This window comes from Schistocerca piceifrons, chromosome 4 (assembly GCF_021461385.2).
Source record: "Schistocerca piceifrons isolate TAMUIC-IGC-003096 chromosome 4, iqSchPice1.1, whole genome shotgun sequence".
In the NCBI taxonomy this organism is placed as follows: domain Eukaryota; kingdom Metazoa; phylum Arthropoda; class Insecta; order Orthoptera; family Acrididae; genus Schistocerca; species Schistocerca piceifrons.
This window is the reverse complement of record NC_060141.1, coordinates 133,248,206-133,271,359: the sequence shown is the minus strand read 5'-3', so window position 1 is coordinate 133,271,359 and position 23,154 is coordinate 133,248,206. Positions and strand designations below refer to the sequence as shown.

The 23,154-nt window shown below is 43.3% G+C and overlaps 1 protein-coding gene across 3 annotated transcripts in view; it reads left to right on the top strand.

The window, feature by feature from the left end:
* Positions 1-20,145, top strand: part of LOC124794852 — a 313,878-nt gene extending 293,733 nt beyond the window's left edge. For all 3 annotated transcript variants that reach the window (XM_047258519.1, XM_047258517.1, XM_047258518.1), the window contains one exon: positions 17,648-20,145. In XM_047258519.1, coding sequence (XP_047114475.1) covers positions 17,648-17,923 — 276 coding nt within the window. In that variant the 3' untranslated portion in view covers positions 17,924-20,145. The remainder of the gene's footprint in view (positions 1-17,647) is intronic.
* The last annotated feature ends 3,009 nt before the right edge of the window (positions 20,146-23,154 follow it).

The following is a 23,154-nucleotide window of genomic DNA, read 5'->3' as shown; positions in this document are numbered from 1 at the left end:
CGACTCTTATAACTGCCAGCTGGTTTCTGTACAAACTGTAAATAGCCTTCGCTCCCTGTGTTTTACCCCTGCCACCTTCAGAATTTGAGAGAGAGTATTCCAGTCAACATTGTCAAAAGCTTTCTCTAAGTCTACAAATGGTAGAAACGTAGGTTTGCCTTTCCTTAATCTTTCTTCTAAGATAAGTCGTAGGGTCAGTATTGCCTCACGTGTTGCAATATTTCTACGGAATCCAAACTGATCTACCCCGAGATCGGCTTCTACCAGTTTTTACATTCGTCTGTATAGAATTAAGGTTATTATTTTCCAGCTGCGACTTATTATACTGATAGTTCGGTAATTTTAACATCTGTCAACACCTGCTTTCTTTGGGATTGGAATTATTATATTCTTCTGATTGCAATCAGATGAGACTATCGATAGCTTAGTTTTGAAAACCCTGTTTATTTTACCAGAATCACAGCTAGCCTTTGTTTCCTTCCATTTATTTCTTTTACTGCTCGTTCTGTCTTAGTCTCCAGCACTACTCTTCATTAATAAAGATTCACGAGTATTTTGTCTCGGTTGTAAGGGCAATTTCTTGGACTCTGCGAAGACACTTAGATTTTGATAAAACAAAATTTGAAAAATTTTAGCGACAGGTTGGTGACGAATATCCCTTATAATCAAGGCAAGATGTACAAATACGAGTTTAATTCGCCAGAACTCACAGGTGAGAAAGTAGATTTTCGATTATGGTGGCAATGTGAAAGAATGCGAGAACCTAATGCACTAGGAGCAGCATAACGTACCGAGGCATTATCCGACACCAAACAAAACTAACAGGCGTTGAAGGCCCAACGATACCGACCGGCCGCCATGTCTTCCACAGCCCTTAGGCGTCACCGGATGCGGGTGCAGAGGGGCATGTGATCAGCACACCGCTCTCCCGGCCGTTGTCAGTTTTCGTGACCGATGCCGCTACTTTCCAACCGAGTAGCTCCTCAATTGGGCTCGCAAGGGCTGAGTGCGTCCCACTTGCCAACAGCACTCGCAGACCCGGAGAGTGAGCCATGCAAGTGTTAGTCAAGCCCGACAGCGCTTATCTTTGGTGATCTGACGGGAACCAGTGTTACCACTGCGGCAAGGCCGCTGGCTGTTACCCGACGTCAAGCCAAATAAAAACAAAACTGTAGTTAGAAATAAATCGTGCCAACTGTCTCATTAATTAATCTTTCTTGCTTTAATCAAAAAAGTACAATAACACGTGAAATTATTTAAACGAAATATTATTCATTCTACTTTATGTGTGTGCGGAGTGGGAGGCGGAGATGGTATTGGGTGACATCTCATCTTGATGAGGGGTAGTGCCCTCAGAGAGAACGGGAATCTAGTGCAGGGGTTCCCAAACTTTTCTTCTGACGAAACACTGAGAATCCTGTTGCTTCAATGGAATACGTTGCTCATTTCGATGGCTAGTAAAACTTTCAAAATATAGGACAACTTTGTTTTATGCAGTGATTACTTCAGTTTTAAATCATAACTAATGGAACAGAAACGATAATAAAATTTAAAAACATTACTATCGCCAAAAATGTCGAAAAAACTCCATGTTTATGAATACTTCCTGGCAGATTAAAACTGTGTGCCGGAGCTAGACTCGAACTCGAGACCTCTGCTTTTCGTGGGCAAGTACTCTGTCTAATGAGCTACCCAAGCATTTCGTTCTGGAAGTATCACCCAGGCTGTGGCTCAGAAATACCTCCGCCATCTCTTTTCTTCCAGGAGTGCTAGTTCTGCGAATTTCACAGGAGAGCTTCTGTGAATTTTGGAAGGTTTTTTGGTAAAGCAGATGTGGACTCTTATCACAGTGAACTCTTATCTCTCTTGGTTGTGAACTGCAGATTAAAACTGAAGAAATTGCCAAAAGGTAGGAAGCTAAGGAGATGGGACCTGGATAGATTGAAGGGAGCAGAGGTTGTTCAGAGTTGTAGAGGGAGCGTTAGGTAACGCTGAATTGAAACGTGGGAAAAGAATACAGAAGTAAACGAATGGGTAGCATTGAGAGATAATGTAGTGAAGGCGGTTGAGAATCACATAGGTACAAAGACAAGACCTAATACAAATACTATTCGTTACGTATAAAACTGTCAAATAATTGCATGCGGCGTGTATGCTACGCTACGCTCCGCTGCGATGCGATGCGGTGTGATGTGTGTGTGTGTTTTTTTTATCTTCCCCCTGTCTTCCCACTGTCTTCGTACCAGTGAGCAGGTAGAGATAAGTAAAGGACACACAAGGTCAGCCATGACTTCCGGTATGTGCCGACAGCGATAAGGTAGCAACGCTCTCCGCACGGAAAACTGACCTTCCTCGGCTTAACTGCAGTGTTCAGCGTGCTCTGAAATATTCATATCGTTTACATATTTTTTCTCACATCCGTCACGCCAAAACTATCGTGGGGTGGTTCCTCGACATCTCCCCACGAACAACGAGTTCTTTCACTGCTTTACTTGTTGTTCTCTGCCTTACCTGTCCTTCTTACGACTAGAGGAGCGGACCGGGAAATTACAGTTCCACATTTTAAGATATCCTATATTCTTCAGAGATATCCAATTGAAATGAACAGCCGTCTTTACACAGTCTTATCTTCCTCGTTTTCTGGAGGAGCAGGACTCAAATCCTCGTCCGCCCATCCAGAATTAGGTTTGCGAGGTTTCCCTAAATTACTTAAGGCTAATACTACGATTATTCCTTTGAAGAGGACACGACCAATTTTCTTCCTCATACTTTAGTGGTAGGACCGTATGGTCTTTGACTACTAATCAAAACGTCCTGGGTCTCGAGTTCGAAACTCGCCACTGCTTAGACTTTGAATAAAAATCTTCAGCCGTGGCGGCGGCCTAAGACTTCTGGCATGAGAAGTCACCCTCATGCTGCCAATGGCCTTGTCAGAGAGGACGGAGGAGCGGACGAAGGCTCAGGGAACTCTCTTGTGTTTGGGCTGCGAACTGCCCATAAGACGCAGAAGAATGAGCTATGATCAACGGCATGAGAATGCAGAAGGCAATGGAAGCGACTGCATTAAAGACATACAATGTGTATCTACGGGACAAGCGTCGTCATGATCTCTCCACTGGCAAAAGATTCCGGAATAGTTCCTCTTTCGGATCTCCAGGAGGGGACTTCCAAGGGAGAGGTGATCATGAGAAAAAAATAGCATAACTTACTACGTGATAACATTCTACGTGTCGGAATACTGACCGTCAGAAGTTTGAACGTGGTAGGGAAGCCATAAAACACAGGCCAACGATGGAAAAACTTTTCGCTGAAAATACACTATTCTTATGTTTTTTAGGGGGGAAATTCAAATGTGATACTTAAGAGACAGTATCACCCACCATTTCTTCACATTTTATTTTACAGTTAAATTTATTAAATTAAGCGATTTTTAAAGAATTTAACAGCTTTTAAATAGTTGAAATAATTTTAAAAGTAGGTGTAATTGGTAGCACTGTTGAAAAACATTTGCTGGCAGAAAAAGTCCGATTCTATTTTCGTGTTAACAGATGGTGTTTTGTTTACTGTCAACCTAACCTCACTTTCCCATTTACTGTACATGTGCTCAGTACAATGTCTAATCGTGGTTGTAAAAACTCTGCTGACAGTTTTTGTTATATTTGTGGTGAATTTGTGATTAAAAAACACCAAAGAAACATTACCGACTTTGTGAAAAAGGTTTACTTTGGATCTAAACTTAGTGATCAAGATAAATGTTGGGCGCCGCATAAGGTATGTTGTGTGTGTGTTGAAAATGGTCCAAAAAGGAGAAAAAAAGCCTTTAGATTTGCTGTTCCTATGATATGGAGGGAGCCAATAAATCATTCTGATGATTGCTTTTTTTGCAGTGTTGATATTACTGGTCATAATTCGAAAAACAAGAAGGTAATAAGCTACCCTAACCTTCCGTCCGCCATCCGATCAGTAGGGCGTGGTACAAATTTGCCAATTCCTGAACCACCAGATAATTTAAATTCTCTTCCAACAGAACTATTTTCTGATGTACAATCTGATTTACAGGAACCAGATGATGATGAATTCCACTGTAATGCATGAAGTCTAGAGCCCAAATTGTTTACTCAGACAGAGCTTAACGATTTGGTTAGGGATCTGGCCTTAACGAAAGAAAAAGCTGAATTGCTTGGCTCTATATTAAAAGAAAAGAACTTATTGGCAGTTGGAAGCAGCATACGCATGTATAGAAAGAGAGAGAAGCAATTTTCCAAGTATTTTCAACAAGAAGGTGATTTAGTGTACTGTTCAGACATTCCCGGTCTGATGAATGAGTTTGGTATTGAATAAAAAAGGAAGACTGGAGGCTGTTTATTGTTTCATCCGAAACTAGTTTAAAGGCTGTTTTATTACACAATGGTAACATGTATGCATCTATGCCTATTAGACATTCCATACATATGAAAGATAGTTATGAAAACTAGAAGTAGCGCTAAATAAAATAGGTTATTCTGCTTATGGTTGGATGATATGAGGCGATCTAAAAGTAACATGCATGCTTCTTGGTCAGCAAGGCGGCTTTACCAAATTTCCAGGTTTCTCGTGTGAATGAGACAGTAGAGCTAGGGATCAACACTGGTGCAGAAAGAACTGGCTTGCGAGAGAGTCTTTGAAACCTGGTGAGAAGAACATCCTACGCAAAAACCTTGTAGATCCAAAGGACGTACTCCTACCACCTCTACATATAAAATTAGGTCTAATGCAACAGTTTGTAAAGGCTTTGCCTAAAGATGGACCATGTTTTTAAGTATCTCTGCCAAAAGTTTCCACACCTTTCAGAAGCTAAACTAAAAGAAGGCGTCCTTGTCGGACCTGACATTAGAAAATTGATGCTTGATGTTAACTTTGAATCCACAATGACCTTAAATGAGAAAGAAGCATGGGTATTATTCAAGAAAGATCCAGAATATGTTTCTATTATAGCTACAATGTGAAAGAAGTTTGAAACTTTAGATTTTTAATGAGCCTGAAAGTTCACTTTTTGAAAGTCACCTTGATTACTTCCCGGACAATGTGGGAAATGTTAGTGAGGAGCAAGGAGAGCGTTTTCACCAGGACATCAGAGTGATTAAAAAACGCTTCTAAGGCCGCTGGAACACCAACATGATGGGGGACTACTGTTGGTCACATCACCGAGAAGATCAGCAAGCGACTTATCGTAGAAAAATCTACACAAGAAGCTTTAAACCAAAAAGGAGAAAGAAAATACGAAACAAATCCAGCTGACAAGTGAAACCTCTATTAACACATATCATTGTTTTAAGTATCTTACTGTAAATACCAACCATGCTTATGTCGTAACAAAGCGTTTCATTAATTTCCCCGTTTACCGTATAGAATAGGATTTTTATACTATATAATAAAAAGCATATTGCTCGAAAACTATGGGTGATACAAAAAAAAACTAAGGCTAGATTTGGATTCAGCTCCTAAAAAATCTATAATGATCAGCTATCTAAGTAACAAAAAGATTTTCAAAAAAATTTTTCGTTGGCCTGCGATATCTGAAAAAAATGAAAATGCAAAGCAGTCTAGATGTAGTGGGGATCCGTGCAGCAAAATAGAAAAAAGGTAAGGATTTCTGGTCTAATGAATATAGGACAATATCAACAGCCAAAAAATGGTATAGCGGGAGGAGGATTCGTTATGAATAGAAATGTAGGGCAGAGAGTGAGCTACTGTTAATAGTTCAGTGATAGAGTTGTTGTCATTAGATTCGACAGCAAACCAGCGCGGACAACGATATTTCAGATATACGTGCGAACGTCGCAAGCAGCAGATGAAGAAATAGAGAAAGCAAAGGAGGATACTGAACGAGTAATTCAGTATCTAATGAGATTTGAAAATCTAATGGTTATCTTGAACTAGAACGCGGTTGTAGGGAACGAATAGAGGAAAGGGCTACGAGAGAATAGGGACTGGAAAAGGAATGAGAGAGGAGAAACACAAGTTTAGTTTTGCTATAAATTTCAGCTAGTAATAGCGAATACTTTGTTCAAGAATTACAAGAGACGGCGGTATACTTGGAAAACACCAGGAGACAGCCGGCGGGGTGGCCGAGCGCTTCTAGGCGCTTCAGTCTGGAACCGTGCGACTGCTACGGTCGCAGGTTCGAATCCTGCCTCGGGCATGGATGTGTGTGATGTCCTTAGGTTAGTTAGGTTTAAGTAGTTCTAAGTTCTAGGGGACTGATGACCTCAGATGTTAAGTCCCATAGTGCTCAGAGCCATTTGAACCATAGTGCTCAGAACCATTTGAACCTTTGAGGCCTTCCACTGCCTACTTCGATGGGTGCTGGAACAATCGGCTGAACAGCTAAACAAATTGTACCCTGGGCGCTAGAAATCGTTCAGTGTACAGGTTACGGGCTCTCAGATTAACCATAGCAGTAAATCATGTCTGCCATCTCCCTTGTGGAATAAAAGGCCTCCAGTACTGTGTTGTGTCAGAGTATCTGCAAGAGAGAAAACTCGTTATACTACACCACAAACATCACATAACATGTATTTCAAACATGAGCAGTCTGTATGCGAACATCAAAGTACGCTCCCGGAGTTAGGAGAAATGTACGCGAACGTAAACAGATGTTACAAGACTACAGTAAAATCGCACAACGTAAACGGAACAACTCACTGCAGACCACTGAGCCAACTAATGTTTACATCGATACTGCTCGCCAGTATCCCAGAACCCTGTTGACCCTGGTACGACACGGAGCGCCAATGCAACAACGGTGCTCATATCAGCAACCACGCGTTCGTGATGCCGTCCTACCTCGCAGTATTCCATACTAGGGGTTCAAATTAAAGTTAATTATTGGGTAGTCGTCTGTAGTAGGACAAGTAATGCATTCCCACGGATGACATCGCAAGAGCACCTCCTATGAACACGTGTTCATACGTCAGAACGTACGCTTTGGAGGACGCGTGGTCATAAGATATTTTTGTCTTGTTTTGATGTGTACTATCATTCCCTGAAATACTGGATAGTTTTTTAACACCCTGTATATTTCTTAGCAAATCCTTTTCCCGCTAATTGAATCCAGTTTGTCGTTGATTTCTTTTACGTAGATTCCTGAAGATCAGTTTATTCAATCTGCTGTAACCCATTCGGTATAAACGACCAAAGAGCGTGTTTCCTCCTTCTAATTATTTTTGATATATTTTCTATGTTCTTATACATTTCAGCATCATTTCTCAGTTTTCAGGAATAGTATTTCCCTTACAGTCCTTCTTTCTAATATTTCCAGTTCATTTAAATTATAATTCAGTACTAGCCATACATTTGCATGTAGGCATTCTAGTTTCTGCACTGTGTTGTCATGCTTAGTATTAAAGGTGTAGAATAAATATTTTTTGTTGTTAACACTGCATGTGTTGGCATAAGCTCTTTCCAGCCTTTACATCCTATCGTTTACATCATATTCTCCTAAAACAGCTTCATGGATTATTCCTGCGTAATATTTCAGTTTGCATTCTTTCTATTTGACCAGTATTTATTACTGAAAAATTTTGGACAGTCTCTTATGTTCGTAATACTGATTTTTCCAGACATGTTCTTCAGTATGTTTTCTTGGCTACCTCCTCCATGAGATTGAATTGCGTCGCTGTATTTATTACATTTTCAGAAAGTACTGCAAAACCATCATTAAAAGCCAGGAAATTTACTTTTGCATCCCTACTATTATTGATGGAGGTTTGTTACAATTTTACATCACTTCAGACTCTTATGTTTCTCTTAGAATATAACTGAACTGGAAATAAACCCTCACCTTACCTTATTCATGTATTTATTTTAAAACGGTTTGGTAGTTTAAATTTAATTTCGAATTCGCGAACTATTTTTTTTCTTTTAAGTATCATGTCAACGACGTCAAAAACCTTTTTAAAATCAAATGTACCTACAACTATATGCTTGGAGTTTAGTAACCTGTCGTAAATTATTGATTTCACATTGAATATCTGCTTTGAAAAAGATTTGCTATCTCGAAACTCACCTTGATATTCACCGAAATGGTTAACCGTGTTCAACAAATTTACGAGAATATCCGATATGCTACCTACATACGTGATGTCCTTCTTTAGTTATCGGTACCTTGTTTTATTTTATGCGATTCTCCTGTACTTCTGAAGTGCATCGAACGATTCCGCAAATAATCGTATAATATATGCTTGTAGAGCTATGTTTTATTACGCCATTGAGGTGCTGCATGGCATTAGTCTCTGGTTAACCCGGTATTCCGCATTTAAAACCTAAATCCTCGACGCCGGATCCAGTGATCAGGTGTTATGTCGCTTCTAAATTCACATTTTAATTCCATTCCATGTTACTTATGTAAGTTTCCATATTGTGGAGTTAGCATCGTCAAAACAGTCATGATTACCTCATTTTCGTTAACAGTCGCAGATGAGTAGAGAAACAAGTCACGTGTCCGCAAGTCGACTCCATGACTTTTCCTTTTCAGTTCGAAAAAGAGTGCGAGACATGTGTCGTAAACACAGCAGAGGAAAAAGAACAGCCCTAAAATAACCCTTTTCTTTTTTGAAATTCCTCACGGTAACAGCGACAAGTTTCCTTGTACACTTATCGTTGGAAAAAACATTATTTAGAGAACATCTATAGCATTTTATGATTCCTAATTTATGAAACAGTTTGATCATTTTCACTTCTTCGGACAGTGTCGTACTCAGTTCGCAGTTTATGAGGAACTAGTGAATTTCCTGATGTGCCGTGCATTGAGAATAGGTCCACTGGATAATGTGCTATGCAGTTAATCGCCGCAGACTCTTTTCGCATCCATAAAGACTCTGCTTCATGTTGATGTCAAGGCAATAAGATGAATGAATTAATCAATCAACCACCTATCTTATTATTATTATTATTATTATTGTTATTGTTAGTGGTAGTAGTAGTAGTAGTAGTAGTAGTAGTAGTAGTACTGATACTATTTTACAGTGGGACTCGTGAATAGATTAGCTCACAAGCAAGGTAAGAGGAAAATAGTCCTCGCTGTAAAGCAATAATAGGATTTCGTGATTAGTTGCTTTTTTTCATTAAGCCTCGTTCACCATTACTGAGCGTCATTGAAACTACGATTTATTCCATGTCGATGTCCTACTAATCACATTAATGTTTGAGTGTAATACCGATGAAGCATGCAACAGAACACACCCCATTATTCTGCTGTCCAAGCGTAACATGCGGAATCATTTGGAAAAGTACTATAACGTTTATCTTCTTTGGCACATGACGTCATAGCTCATGAGAGACAGAGATGTTTGCTGCATTGTGCATCTCTTATCACTTAAGTTTTCGATAGATTACTTCATAAGCATACGTTCGCTGAATGGTAAGTTTTGTTTGTGATTCCTGCCATTTTTCTTGAATAAGACATTTTTTTTTACTACTCCAGCGGTTTAAGAATCTTCAGATCACTTATGAAAATTGAATGACATTTATGATACCATCCTGCAAATTTTCAATGTTATTTCCTTTTTTAAATATACCAGTATGATATTTTTTAAAATTTTGTTGAATGTTTCAAATGAAGTTTCCGATATATAACGCGCATTTCTGATAGAAATTTCTTTCCACATTACGTTGGCAGAACATTCTTCAATTTGTTTTTATACTCACATGAAGTTCGTTGTGCCCATTGTGATTTTTCGGTGTGTGTGTGTGTGTGTGTGTGTGTGTGTGTGTGTGTGTGTGTGTGTGTATCGGGTGTAACGTGGTATAAAAGCAGATATTTTTATATGTGGTACGTAAGTATATTAATATGCATACAAATCATTATGGTGGTTGTTTTTGTCTGCGTTGAACAGTCTTTCAGGCAAACTTTACGAGCTGTTGTTTTCTGCACCGTTGTACTGCACCACTAGCTGAACTATGTGCCGGTATAGACTAACCGTTTGGGGTCCATGCGTCCACACTTCAACACCGAACCTGCTGCCAAGGGGAAAATAAGCATTTATGGCTTGGTTTTGTTCCATGTACGTAGAGGTACTAGCCAACCTAAACACATACGACTTGTAATGGCTACAGTTAATAGTCTGCAAATGACATAAATACTGATGTAATATTTTTGCAGATTCCCTGTGTCCAAGAAAAAATGTTGGACAAAATAACGTATATATTTGATCTGCATTGATACTCAAAACGGAAAACTTAGCGTAGATGTATTTCCTGTACTTCATAGATTTAACGGTTGCTCTAGTTCGCGTGATCTCCTGTGTGCCATACTTCAGTCTCAAAATAAAACGTTTCCGTTCGTGTGCTTTGTCAGTGAATAACAGTACAATTCCTGTCACCCAAATTTATTTCACGCCCATTTCAGAGCACAGAACCATGCCACTGTTATCGCTGTCTTGTGCTTGAAGTATCGCCGACAAATTTACGCGCTAATTATGTCTCTCATGCACCGAAAGCAGTGCGAAGGAAGACAGGAGGATCAACATCGTAAATCTTAAGCACTGCAGCGCACCGCGAGATAAAAGAGAACTGGAAAGACATTTCCAGGTAATTTCAAACACGATAATTATCTGTAACAATGCACCCAGTAATTGAAAAATGACATGAAACGTGAAAAATTAACAATTTGACAGTCGAACAGGGATCTCAAGTATAAGCCTTGAGGACTCGAGTTCAGTGTCTTAAGCACTGCGACACGTCGCTCACTGAAACAACCGCTTCCTTTACAGTGTGAATAATAACAGACTTTGTGAGAGGAATACCAAAAGTGCTTACTTATTTTGGCCACTTTCGGTCCTATATATCTTGCGACATCATATTTAGAAGAAGGAAATATTCATTACTCAGCAACGAAGAACAGGCTTTTTCGTGTGGGTAATACAGTCACAAATTTATTAGAAGACAATACAATTTTCACACTGGCTCTTATAAAACCACTGTCATTTAAACCACTACAGCTGATTTCGGCTATTTGCCATTTTCAAGTACATACTATTAATTATATTTATAAATTTAAATCGTCACGCGTTGAGGGTGTATACAGATTTTTTTTTCCTTTATTGATTTTCAATTCCCCCCGAAGGGGGCGGGCTGGCAGCAGCTTAGTACGCTGCTCTACAGCCTACAGACTTTTTTAAAAACGGAAGAAGAAAAGAAACAAGAAAAACAGGCGATAAAACGGTGACTTAAAGTGTAAAATGGCGGAAAAATGCGGAAAGTTAAAACAAAAAGCAAAGGGGTTGGCAATGTTAATAAAATACACAGGAATCAGACAAGTAACATGTGTATACAGATACACATTTGCCATTTTAATACGTAAACGTCGCATTAAACAAGAGCGAGAACAACGTTACATATTCCGTCAATGTTTTGAAATAACAAGCTACCGCTGTGCATTTGTAAACGCCTGCAAGTTTCTCTTGTTTTCCCTTACTTAGGCACTGTAAATGCAGAACGCTTCACAGTGCGAAGTGGCGCAGTGGTTACCACACGGGACTCGCATTGGGGAGAAAGGCTGTTCAAACCCGGTCCGGCCATCCTGATTTAGGTTTCCCGTGATTTCCCTAAATCGCTTCAAGCAAATGCCGGGATGGTTTTTTTTGAAAGGGCACGGGGCGACTTCCTTCCCCATCCTTCCCTAATCCGATGGGATCGATGACCTCGCTGTTTGGTCCCCTCCCCCAAATCAACCAACTAACCAGAATGCTCCCTTTGAAAAGCGGACGACCGGACTTCCTTCGTCATCCTTACCCTATCCGATTTTGTGCTGAGACTGTAATGACCTCGTCGTAGACGGGATATTATACCTTAACTATCCTTCCAATTATTTTTTTTCTTTTTTACTAACAAACGTAGCACTACTGATGCCTCCGTACCAATTGTTGCAACAGATGTCACTCATGAGCAATAAATAGCACTGCACTTGTGAATTCTGACATGAGCTATTTCTTATCTCTGATGAACTGATCGGCGAGAGAGATATTGGATCTAACGAATTCTGCTGCGAATGTTTGAAAATAAAGATAAGATACGGTTTTGCACAATAAGATCTCGTTAAGAGGCAAGTGTCCGGAGCCAGTGCTTGGGATTACTCCCGCACTTTGTCCCTGCGTCTGCGAGTGAAACAGCGCAAAGAGCGACTTCGTAGATCAGAGAATCCGGTGATTATGATGCTGTATCAAAATGCTTACGAGATTAACACGAAGTACAGCACTGGCAATGCAACACCTGCGCGGAAAATACATACACAGACTCATGAACGTATTCCTTTCTTCAATAGATGATCTACTTTTAGATCACACTGCTCTTGCATAACCATTACTGTTGAGCACGAGGACCATATGACTGAGCTTCCACTGTCGCAGAAGCATCTGCCGTACTTGATCTGTACGGGCAGTTTTCGTATCTGGCATCACTACTTGTTACTGCTGTTGGGGATTTTTGTACCTATCGATGGGCTCCTTGCCACCTGTCTGCCGCTTATTGTGACGTTTTTGTTGATTCAGTTCTGCAGTGACTGTACCTGTAGTAACAAAATGGTTCAAATGGCTCTGAGCACTATGGGACTTAACATCTGTGGTCATCAGTCCCCTAGAACTTAGAACTACTTAAACCTAGCTAACCTAAGGACATCACCCACATCCATGCCCGAGGCAGGATTCGAACCTGCGACCGTAGCAGTCACGCGGCTCCGGACTGAGCGCCTAGAACCGCTAGACCACCGCGGCCGGCCCTGTAGTAACAACCTGTGGTATTTACAGTATGCAGCATTGTAATAAACTGTATATATTCGTATCGAGAACCAAACCTCACAGCCCTATAAAGTCCCTATCTAATTCTATACAGAATCTACAGCCTTAACCACAGTAAATTATTAATATCTAAAAAAAAATCCCAGTCGTTGGAAGAAGTCGCAGGCCCCATCTGTCTACAAGAACGGAAGATTCACCAACTCTCCAACACACTGACATCCTTCTGTTGAAGGAAAAAGGTTCTGAGCTTAGGCGTAATGAGGAATCTGAAACAGTATCCCTCCATCATACCATCCAGTACAGATTCCAAAAATATCGGCCGTGCACTGTTCTCATTTGACTAGAAAAGCTTGGACGAAGTCAGTCAAGTAGATGCAATATTTCCATTCTTCTGAACATTGTTTGAATTAGTAACAAAACAACGTTATTAACGCCATTACGTGATATCGAGTAGCGAACGAAGTTTGTGAAAGGAGTGAGTGAGGATTCCTTGGTAGGGAGGACGCAGCAAGCTACACTCCTGGAAATGGAAAAAAGAACACATTGACACCGGTGTGTCAGACCCACCATACTTGCTCCGGACACTGCGAGAGGGCTGTACAAGCAATGATCACACGCACGGCACAGCGGACACACCAGGAACCGCGGTGTTGGCCGTCGAAGGGCGCTAGCTGCGCAGCATTTGTGCACCGCCGCCGTCAGTGTCAGCCAGTTTGCCGTGGCATACGGAGCTCCATCGCAGTCTTTAACACTGGTAGCATGCCGCGACAGCGTGGACGTGAACCGTATGTGCAGTTGACGGACTTTGAGCGAGGGCGTATAGTGGGCATGCGGGAGGCCGGGTGGACGTACCGCCGAATTGCTCAACACTTGGGGCGTGAGGTCTCCACAGTACATCGATGTTGTCGCCAGTGGTCGGCGGAAGGTGCACGTGCCCGTCGACCTGGGACCGGACCGCAGCGACGCACGGATGCACGCCAAGACCGTAGGATCCTACGCAGTGCCGTAGGGGACCGCACCGCCACTTCCCAGCAAATTAGGGACACTGTTGCTCCTGGGGTATCGGCGAGGACCATTCGCAACCGTCTCCATGAAGCTGGGCTACGGTCCCGCACACCGTTAGGCCGTCTTCCGCTCACGCCCCAACATCGTGCAGCCCGCCTCCAGTGGTGTCGCGACAGGCGTGAATGGAGGGACGAATGGAGACGTGTCGTCTTCAGCGATGAGAGTCGCTTCTGCCTTGGTGCCAATGATGGTCGTATGCGTGTTTGGCGCCGTGCAGGTGAGCGCCACAATCAGGACTGCATACGACCGAGGCACACAGGGCCAACACCCGGCATCATGGTGTGGGGAGCGATCTCCTACACTGGCCGTACACCACTGGTGATCGTCGAGGGGACACTGAATAGTGCACGGTACATCCAAACCGTCATCGAACCCATCGTTCTACCATTCCTAGACCGGCAAGGGAACTTGCTGTTCCAACAGGACAATGCACGTCCGCATGTATCCCGTGCCACCCAACGTGCTCTAGAAGCTGTAAGTCAACTACCCTGGCCAGAAAGATCTCCGAATCTGTCCCCCATTGAGCATGTTTGAGACTGGATGAAGCGTCGTCTCACGCTGTCTGCACGTCCAGCACGAACGCTGGTCCAACTAAGGCGCCAGGTGGAAATGGCATGGCAAGCCGTTCCACAGGACTACATCCAGCATCTCAACGATCGTCTCCATGGGAGAATAGCAGCCTGCACTGCTGCGAAAGGTGGATATACACTGTACTAGTGCCGACATTGTGCATGCTCTGTTGCCTGTGTCTATGTGCCTGTGGTTCTGTCAGTGTGATCATGTGATGTATCTGACCCCAGGAATGTGTCAATAAAGTTTCCCCTTCCTGGGACAATGAATTCACGGTGTTCTTATTTCAATTTCCAGGAGTGTATTTTGGACTGAGAACCACCGAAAGAAGTTGAAGTAACTTCAGGAAAACCTCAGAGACGTGCGTGGGAACGCTTGCTGCGCATGATATATACTCGTGACCTGACAGATAGTATTAATCAGACATTTTGCAGGTAATGTTATATATAATGAAGTACTGTTATCTATAAAAAGTTGCACAAATGTGCAGTCACTTCTACATAAAATTTCACGACAGTGCAAAGATTGGCCTCTTTCTTTGAATGTTCAGAACTGTAAAATTGTGCAATTCAAGAAATCCAAAAATTTCTGTTCCATGACTGCAGTTCGATGAGCCACAACTAGAATAAGTCAACTGATACAAATACATGATTGTGACAGTAAGATGGAGTATGAAATGAAATGATCACACAAGGTCACACGTAGGTATAGCAGGTAGCAAATTTCGGTTGATTGGCAGGATACAGGGAAAGTGCAGTGAGATTACAATTGCTGTTGCTATCAAAAAACCCACTCGATCCACCCTAGAATATTGTTGAAGTGTTTGGAACACTCACCAAATAGTAGTAACAGAGGATACTGAAAGTATACATAGAAGAGCACCACGAATGGCCACATGTTTGTTTGACCCATGGCAGAGCGTCATAAGAGGCTGGAAAAGCTAAACTGGCAGACACCTGAAGATAAGAAAAACCTGTCCCGGAAAAGCCAGCTTAGAGTTTTACGAAGCAGCATTAAGTGAAGAATCTAGGAATATACTACAACCCCACGTATCGCTCTCCTAGGAACCACGAACTCTAGATTAGGGTAATTACAGCGGCTACAGAGGCCTAGGCAATCGTTCTTCCCGCGCTCCGTATAAGTGGTGCAAGAGAATTACCCTTAGCGATGTGTTTCACAGTGGCTTGCAGAGAATAGATGTAGATGTAGATATGTATGTGTGTGTGTGTGTCTGTGTGAGAGAGAGAGAGAGAGAGAGAGGGAGGTGAGAGTGTGTGTACACGCGCCCCCCCCCTCCCCCCCCCCCCCCCCCGACACACACACAACTGCAATCCATTGTGGTGCGGTGCATAATGTTAAAAGGACCGCACGCAATCGTAATTGGAAAGAAAAACAGTGAAACAGTTAGAGCAGCTTGTGTCCCAAGAAGTTGTTTTTAACTTATAAGCCAATAAACTATGAGCCAGAAATAAATTCAGAATTGTTCCATCACTTATCCGGTATATGCATATAGTAAGAAAAAATAAGTATCATAGGTCAGTCAGCATTCTTCAAAAATAGAATTTGCGAAACATGTCTGTCCGCCTCTGTAGCTCAGTGATCAGCGCGTCTGGGTGTTATGCAGAGGAGCGCCGTTCGATTGCTGGTATTGCCATGAATTTTTTCATCTGTGGGCCATGGTGCACCACAGTTCCCTCGGCGCCGATTTTGGATAGTGCCCCTTTGTCGTGCACGGTATACTTTAACCACAGTGGCACACGAACAGTTTCTCCAAACTTAGCCGTTTCGGAAATGCTTCCACACTTGGCCAGTAAGTCATTGATCATGCCCGCCCGGACGTCAAATAATCGCTTCGTTACCCATTACGACAATGACCGCATTGTTTCCCGCGTCTGTCTGACACACTTTATATTCCCTCGACTGCTAGTGCTGCCAACTGCTGTCTGTGAGCGGTTATTGTACGTTGGCATCGAACATAGAAGGTTGTCGCATTAATGCGACTGGACTGCGTATCACTATAAGAACTAGTTTTGGCCAAACAGCCCCCTCTAGGACTGTGTGACTCTCTCTAAACATCCTGTATAAACCCTTGTACTTTAATCGCTTTTGTACGTAATCACACATTTGCAGTTATCTTGTAAATGGACCCATCATTGCTGGTATGTTTTTGTTTCTATAAATCAGTCAAGTGAAAACGAGACGGGCCTCCCCCCCCCCCCCCCTCAGGGCTCCCTTTCTCCCTCCCTCTTCCCCCTTCCCTTCTTCCTCCTTTTCCCCTGCCGAACACCCCTTCTTTTACCTTTCCACCCCCCCCCCCCTCTGCCCCGGGCATATCCTTTCCTTCTCCCCTCCACTGCCCCCCTCCTACCCCCCTCCTGGTTTCCCCCTACCGTCTGTCCTCCCATTTCTTCCCCCCCTCCTCCCTTCACCTGGTGGTAGGTCCCATTCAGTGCAGTGATTTTTAACGTTTTCATTGTGGTGTCAGTGTTATTCCAGTGCCATGTGCAGTGCTACGTTCCACCAGCACCGGCAGTGTCGCCAGCGTCATTCATTTGTGTTCCCACTGTGATGCTTCTTTGTTTTCGTGTCGAGTCACAGTGTTCATTCTCAGCATGTGCCGCACGCAGTTGCCGCCGCTGCCGCACAAACAGCCGCCCAGCCCCTGGAACCGCCTCAAGACCGCTTTCGTCTATGTTGTTTGTAAATCTACCGTTTCTACTCATCACTTTATACCATTCTATGTTATGTATTATTTTCTCATTTGCCTATGTTTTCTCTGTAACTCTCTTGGCTGAAGAGTGGCGTATTGTGCCGTTGCCAGCCCGCTCCTTTTTGGGGAGTGAAATAACAATAAAGAAAAAAAAAAGAGGTGCATGACAAACATTGGCCAAGTGCGAGTAGCACTCACACATTGAGGGTTCCGTACGAACTTAATTATGTATACAGACAGTTCATCCATCGCGGAAATCGGACCAGGGCAGTGCGTGCAGCTGTGGTAGTCACAGTGCCACAATGGTGTACTGGTTAGCACATCTGCCTAGTGAGCAGGAGAACTGGGTTCAAGTCGCAGCCTTGGCACAAATTTTAATTCATTACTTCAGTTTATATCTTACGTTTAGAAATTTGTTACGATATATCCTTTATGTTGTGATAAGCACGGCACATTTGAAGTGCTGGATCTTTTCCGAGTTTTGTGGCGAGCTTAATGTTCTGATGGTGTGCTCTCGCTGTGTCCGCAGATGGAGAACCCGGCTTTCGAGCGGGATGGGTCGGTAGCCGGAAGCAGCGGCGTCGCGGCGGTGCGCAGCGTGGAGCTGGGGGCCGTGGAGGCGCCGCCCCCGAGCAACGGCGTCGTCTGCACCGACTTGTGCCGCACGCAGCTGCCGCCGCTGCCGCACAAACAGCCGCCCAGCCCCTGGAACCGCCTCAAGACCGTCTTCCTCGCCACCATCATCGCCATACTCGTCGTCTGGGTCATCGTCTTCACCACCCTCAGCCAGCTAGGCTACTTCTAGCGGCGGGCCCTCTGTCCCCGGCTTACGTCTGCATCTGTCGCTCCACAGCTCACGGAACAGTCGGGATCCTCCTCCGCGTCAGGAGGAGAAGCTGCACTTCCTCCATCGACGCTGGCATCAGCAAGATGAACTGGGTGTCATGTCAGGCTTTCAGCAATACTGAACATTCTAATTCCACAAGCCACAGTATCAATCAACAGAGAGTCTAAGCTGCGATATTCACCTCGCTAAGCATCCGTTGACTCCGTCATACTAAATCAGGAAATGAAATGGGCTTTGAACACTGTTGGATGTCATTGGTACTAGTTAGAGACATTCCAATTAATTTACAGGTAAAACTGTTGGATCAGACATTCAGTGCAAGTATATTTTGTGCAGCTGGTGCCCAAAACTCGTAAACATTTGAAGAAAGTTGTATTTAAGACCCACCAAGAGCTGCTGATGAAACAGACTTTCCATTATGATCAATAATATAAAAAAATGTCTACCTGAGCCTGTATGATATCGACATTAGGGTGCCGTAAAAAAGAAAAATCCCGTGTCACTGAAACTGCTGACACTGATACATGCTATGAGTTCTATAAATTCATTTCATTATAAAGACAGTTCGTGACACAGGATTGTTTTTTGTTCTGCTTTTCGACGCCAGAGCCTTATGTAAATAACTTTATGTTACTTGATGATAATCGGCTGATTGAAAATGATAGTAAATAAAAGTATACTTCGTCAACAGCTCACGGTGGTTTTTAAATGAGGTAAAAAATAAAGTGCATGACCAGGGTACTGGCTTGACTGCAGGCAGAGCACCATTTATTCGCCGCGGCATTAGGCCATCTTATCGAACATCATTTATTCATGGGAAAGATCCAAAATCTCCACCCCCAATTCAGTATCGAACCCAGGACATCTAGGGCCGGAACCTAGTGATCTACAAGCTAGACCACCAGGCCACCTCTTAAATATGACTTTCTTCAAATTCGGCGCAAACGCTAGTTATTTACTATTTTCATTCGTCGCTTTCCGTATTTTTCTCATGCTTTTATTTTTTCACTGCATCGTCGTCCGATCATGGTAATTATGTTTTTCTTTCGTACAAAATTGCAGCACTTCTTTCTGCTTGTCAGGTCAGTGCAGCAATAGATCTTTTCGTGTTGTATTGGTCATTTTATTTCACCTATAGGAACTGTATGTTTCTCTCTCGCCTACCAACATCACAACGATGTTAAATGGAAGATGAATGGCATTCCTCGCTGCATTTACCAAACAGTAACTATTGCCTAAGCTTTTCTCTATGGAAGACGTTCTACCATTTCTCCTCCTTTTCATTCGTCTCGGCCTTCTCCCTGATTTTCGTCTTCTCTGTTTCCTCACCTTTTTTCTGTCAATAACTCTCCATCTATTACGCAAAGCACATCGTTCCGCTAGCCGCTCCGTGGTACAGCAGCTGATTTGCTGTCTGTTTTAGTCGTCAAATGTGGTTGCTAATCTGAGGTTTTTATTTGTTCTTGTCTCTTCTGTTCGCTTCCTCACAGAGCTGGTTGAGCACACATGATGCAGTTTATTGCAACTAGTTCCTGCTGCTTAACCATCTCATGTTGTGCTGGTAGTAGAGGAAGCCTGATCGGAAGGTGCTGTATAGTGGAATGTTGCAGATGGAAGCAAATTGGATTACATTACAGCTATCATGGAAAAATTAATCGGAGCCGGTTGAGATCTCTCTTACTGGAATATGAGGCTAGCGAAATCACACAACCCACGTCTCGTTTCTCAACTCGCGTCTGAGCTTGCGTTCCAATCTGGCAGCTACTCCGAAGGGACCAAACTGACTTTGAACACTGTTGTATTGTTTGTTATTGTTAATGTTTTCGTTATTGTAATGGTGCTTACATTCCGTGTTATTACTTTTTTGCATAAGATTTGTATGTGCTTTCTTCGTGGACGTTGGTTTTACCTCTATGAAACACAAATATCAAAAGACTGAGAGAAAGACATTTCTATAGTGCTAAGTCGTTGTAAGATAAAATAACGTAATGATTAATGTGATAATCTTACTTTATGACAGCACACATTCTAGACGTACTGCTTGGAATTCGGCATAAATCCGCGTAACGTACAATACTCTTTTGCCACAAAGACGTTTGAAACTTTATAAACTTTGTTTTAATATGGAAAATTTAATATATTGTATGTTGTTTGAATAAAGCTGTTTTATATGCACAGTACTCATTCAATTATTGTTTACAGTTTGATAGATGCCTGACTGAAAATGAGCAAAACAGATATTACGGAATACGTTTATTAAAATTTTGTAGGGTGAATTTCGATTTGGTTCCTCTGAAAGCGCGAGGCCGATTTCCTTTCTCAATCACAGTTTGTGCTCCGTCTCTAATAACAGATTCGTAATGAGGGTAACAGATCTAGTGAACTTATGCTCGAACCTTCTCATAAACGCCGGCAAGGTATTGAGCATAAACACCTACAACGAAAGGACCGATGTGTACACAATTCTGCATTCCTTCAGTGTGCATACAGTTTACTAGAACTGCATTCTGTGACGGCTGTAATGACCACCGGAGTGTGTCACCGTTGCTACCTCGTGAACTTGTTATTAGGTTTCGAGAGTACACTACTGGCCATTAAAATTGCTACACCAAGAAGAAATGCAGATGAGAAACGGGTTTTAACTGGACAAATATATTATACTAGAACTGACATGTGATTACATTTTCACGCAATTTGGGTGCATAGATTCTGAAAAATCAGTACCCAGAACAACCACCTCTGGCCGTAATAACGGCCTTGATACGCCTGGGCATTGAGTCAACAGAACTTGGATGGCGTGTACAGGTACAGCTGCCCAAGCAGCTTCAGCACGATACCACAGTTCATTAAGAGTAGTGACTGGCGTATTGTGACGAGCCAGTTGCTCGGCCACCATTGACCAGACGTTTGCAATTGGTCAGAGATCTGGAGAATGTGCTGGCCAGAAAGGCACGTACAGGACCTGCAACATGCGCTCGTGCATTATCCTGCTGAGATGTAGGGTTTCGCAGGGATCGAATGAAAGGTAGAGCCACGGGTCGTAACACATCTGAAATGTAACGTCCACTGTTCAAAGTGCCGTCAATGCAAACAAGGGGTGAGCGAGACGTGTAACCAATGGCACCCCATACCATCACGCCGGGTGATACGCCACTATGGCGATGACAAATACACGCTTCCGATGTGCGTTCACCGCGATGTCGTCAAACACGGATGCGACCATCGTGATGCTATAAACAGAACCCGGATTCATCCGAAAAAATGACGTTTTACCATTCGTGCACCCAGGTTCGTCGTTGAGTACACCATCACAGCGCGCTCTGTCTGTGATGCAACGTCAAGGGTAGCCGCAGCCATGTTCTCCGAGCTGATAGCCCATGCTGCTGCAAACGTCGTCGAACTGTTCGTGCAGATGGTTGTTGTCTTGCAAACGTCCCCATCTGTTGACTCAGGGATCGAGACGTGGCTGCACGATCCGTTACAGCCATGCGGATAAGATGCCTGTCATCTCGACTGCTAGTGATACGAGGCTGTTCTGATCCAGCACGGCGTTCCGTATTACCCTCCTGAACCCACCGATACCATATTCTGCTAACAGTCACTGGATCTCGACCAACGCGAGCAGCAATGTCGCGATACGATAAACCGCAATCGCGATAGGCTACAATCCGACCTTTATCAAAGTCGGAAACGTGATGGTACTGATTTCTCCTCCTTACACGAGGCATCACAACAACTTTTCACCAGGTAACGCCGGTCAAGTGCTGTTTGTGTATGAGAAATCGGTTGGAAACTTTCCTCACGTCAGCATGTTGTAAGTGTCGCCACCGGCGCCAACCTTGTGTGAATGCTCTGAAAAGCTAATCATTTCCATATCACAGCATCTTCTTCCTGTCGGTTAAATTTCGCGTCTGTAGCACGTCATCTTCGTGGTGTAGCAATTTTAATGGCAAGTAGTGTATGTAATGAGCGTAGAATGAATTAGTACATATTGTGAAGGGCCACGGTGAATCTTGCGTGCTCGCCAGAAACAAAGTTATAAGCAATTCACAACAGAAGCATCATTCTGATTCTGCATGCCACTGCCCGGTCCAATCGTGCGATAAATTAAGCGTCGGCAGTATTGGGTGGGTGACCGGCCTTGTATGCCGCCTGCTGTTGATAATTTTCCATTTGCCTTTGGGGTAGACGTGACAGGAGGAGGGGTGGCGTAAAGTCCCTGATCGCCAGACTTTGCAGCTGTCTCCTGGATTAAATCCCTCTCCTTCAGTGTCTCACGAAGTGAGGGCGTGCGACACTGCTGATGGTGATTCGTCCGCTGGGTGGAGACTTTAAGATTGGTGGTCCTCTCTAAGCTCGTTGGTAGGAATAGGTTATGTGCCAGCACCGGGTTTCACCCTATCCTTTCTACACACTATTACAGTCATCTATATTTCCACACACAGCTCTCAGACGTCGCGAAGGAAAGCTGTCTGCAGACACGAAAGGTAAGGAAAACCGTTCCAATTAGCCGCCTGAAGCTGCCCTTCGGTGTCTCCTAGCCATTCATGCCATACAACGTCATTTTCTTCTACCTTGAATGACCATAATCGTCAGGTAGGGTGGATCCTATGGAAGGAGATTCTACAGATGGTTTGGAGAGAGACACAGGTGTTACCCGTAGTGTAGTGATGGTATGATCGAACACATCACCTCTGGTACTGAGGACTCTGATGGTACAGCTCTAACTCACAGACATCTTCCGTCCCCATGAGACTTTATCATACTACTGTTTTACAACAGAGTAACGCCCACCCGTGTACAGCACATGTCGCCATGTTCTACTTGCAAGCTGTTGCGAGGCGCCCTTCAGGCAACAAGATTAACCGATCTGTTCCCAACAGTACGTATGTGGGACCAGTTACGACGTCAGCTTCAGCCCAGGGACAAAATCCAGGATACCAGTGGTCATTTACAACAAACGTAGGCCATTTTCCCAACAAAATGAGTGCACGCATCCATGCCCAGAGGGGTCGGGAATCTATTCGTATTGAGAATTTCCTTGTTCATTTAACTTGCATTTGTAATGAAGTAGCGTTTCACGCTCTCCTCTCCTTCTATGTGCTTACCTTTTTTGCCAGTGAGCGCTCATTAATAACAATTGAAGGTAACATGGGTTTCGTTAGTTCTGATATTGTTGAATTCAGAAA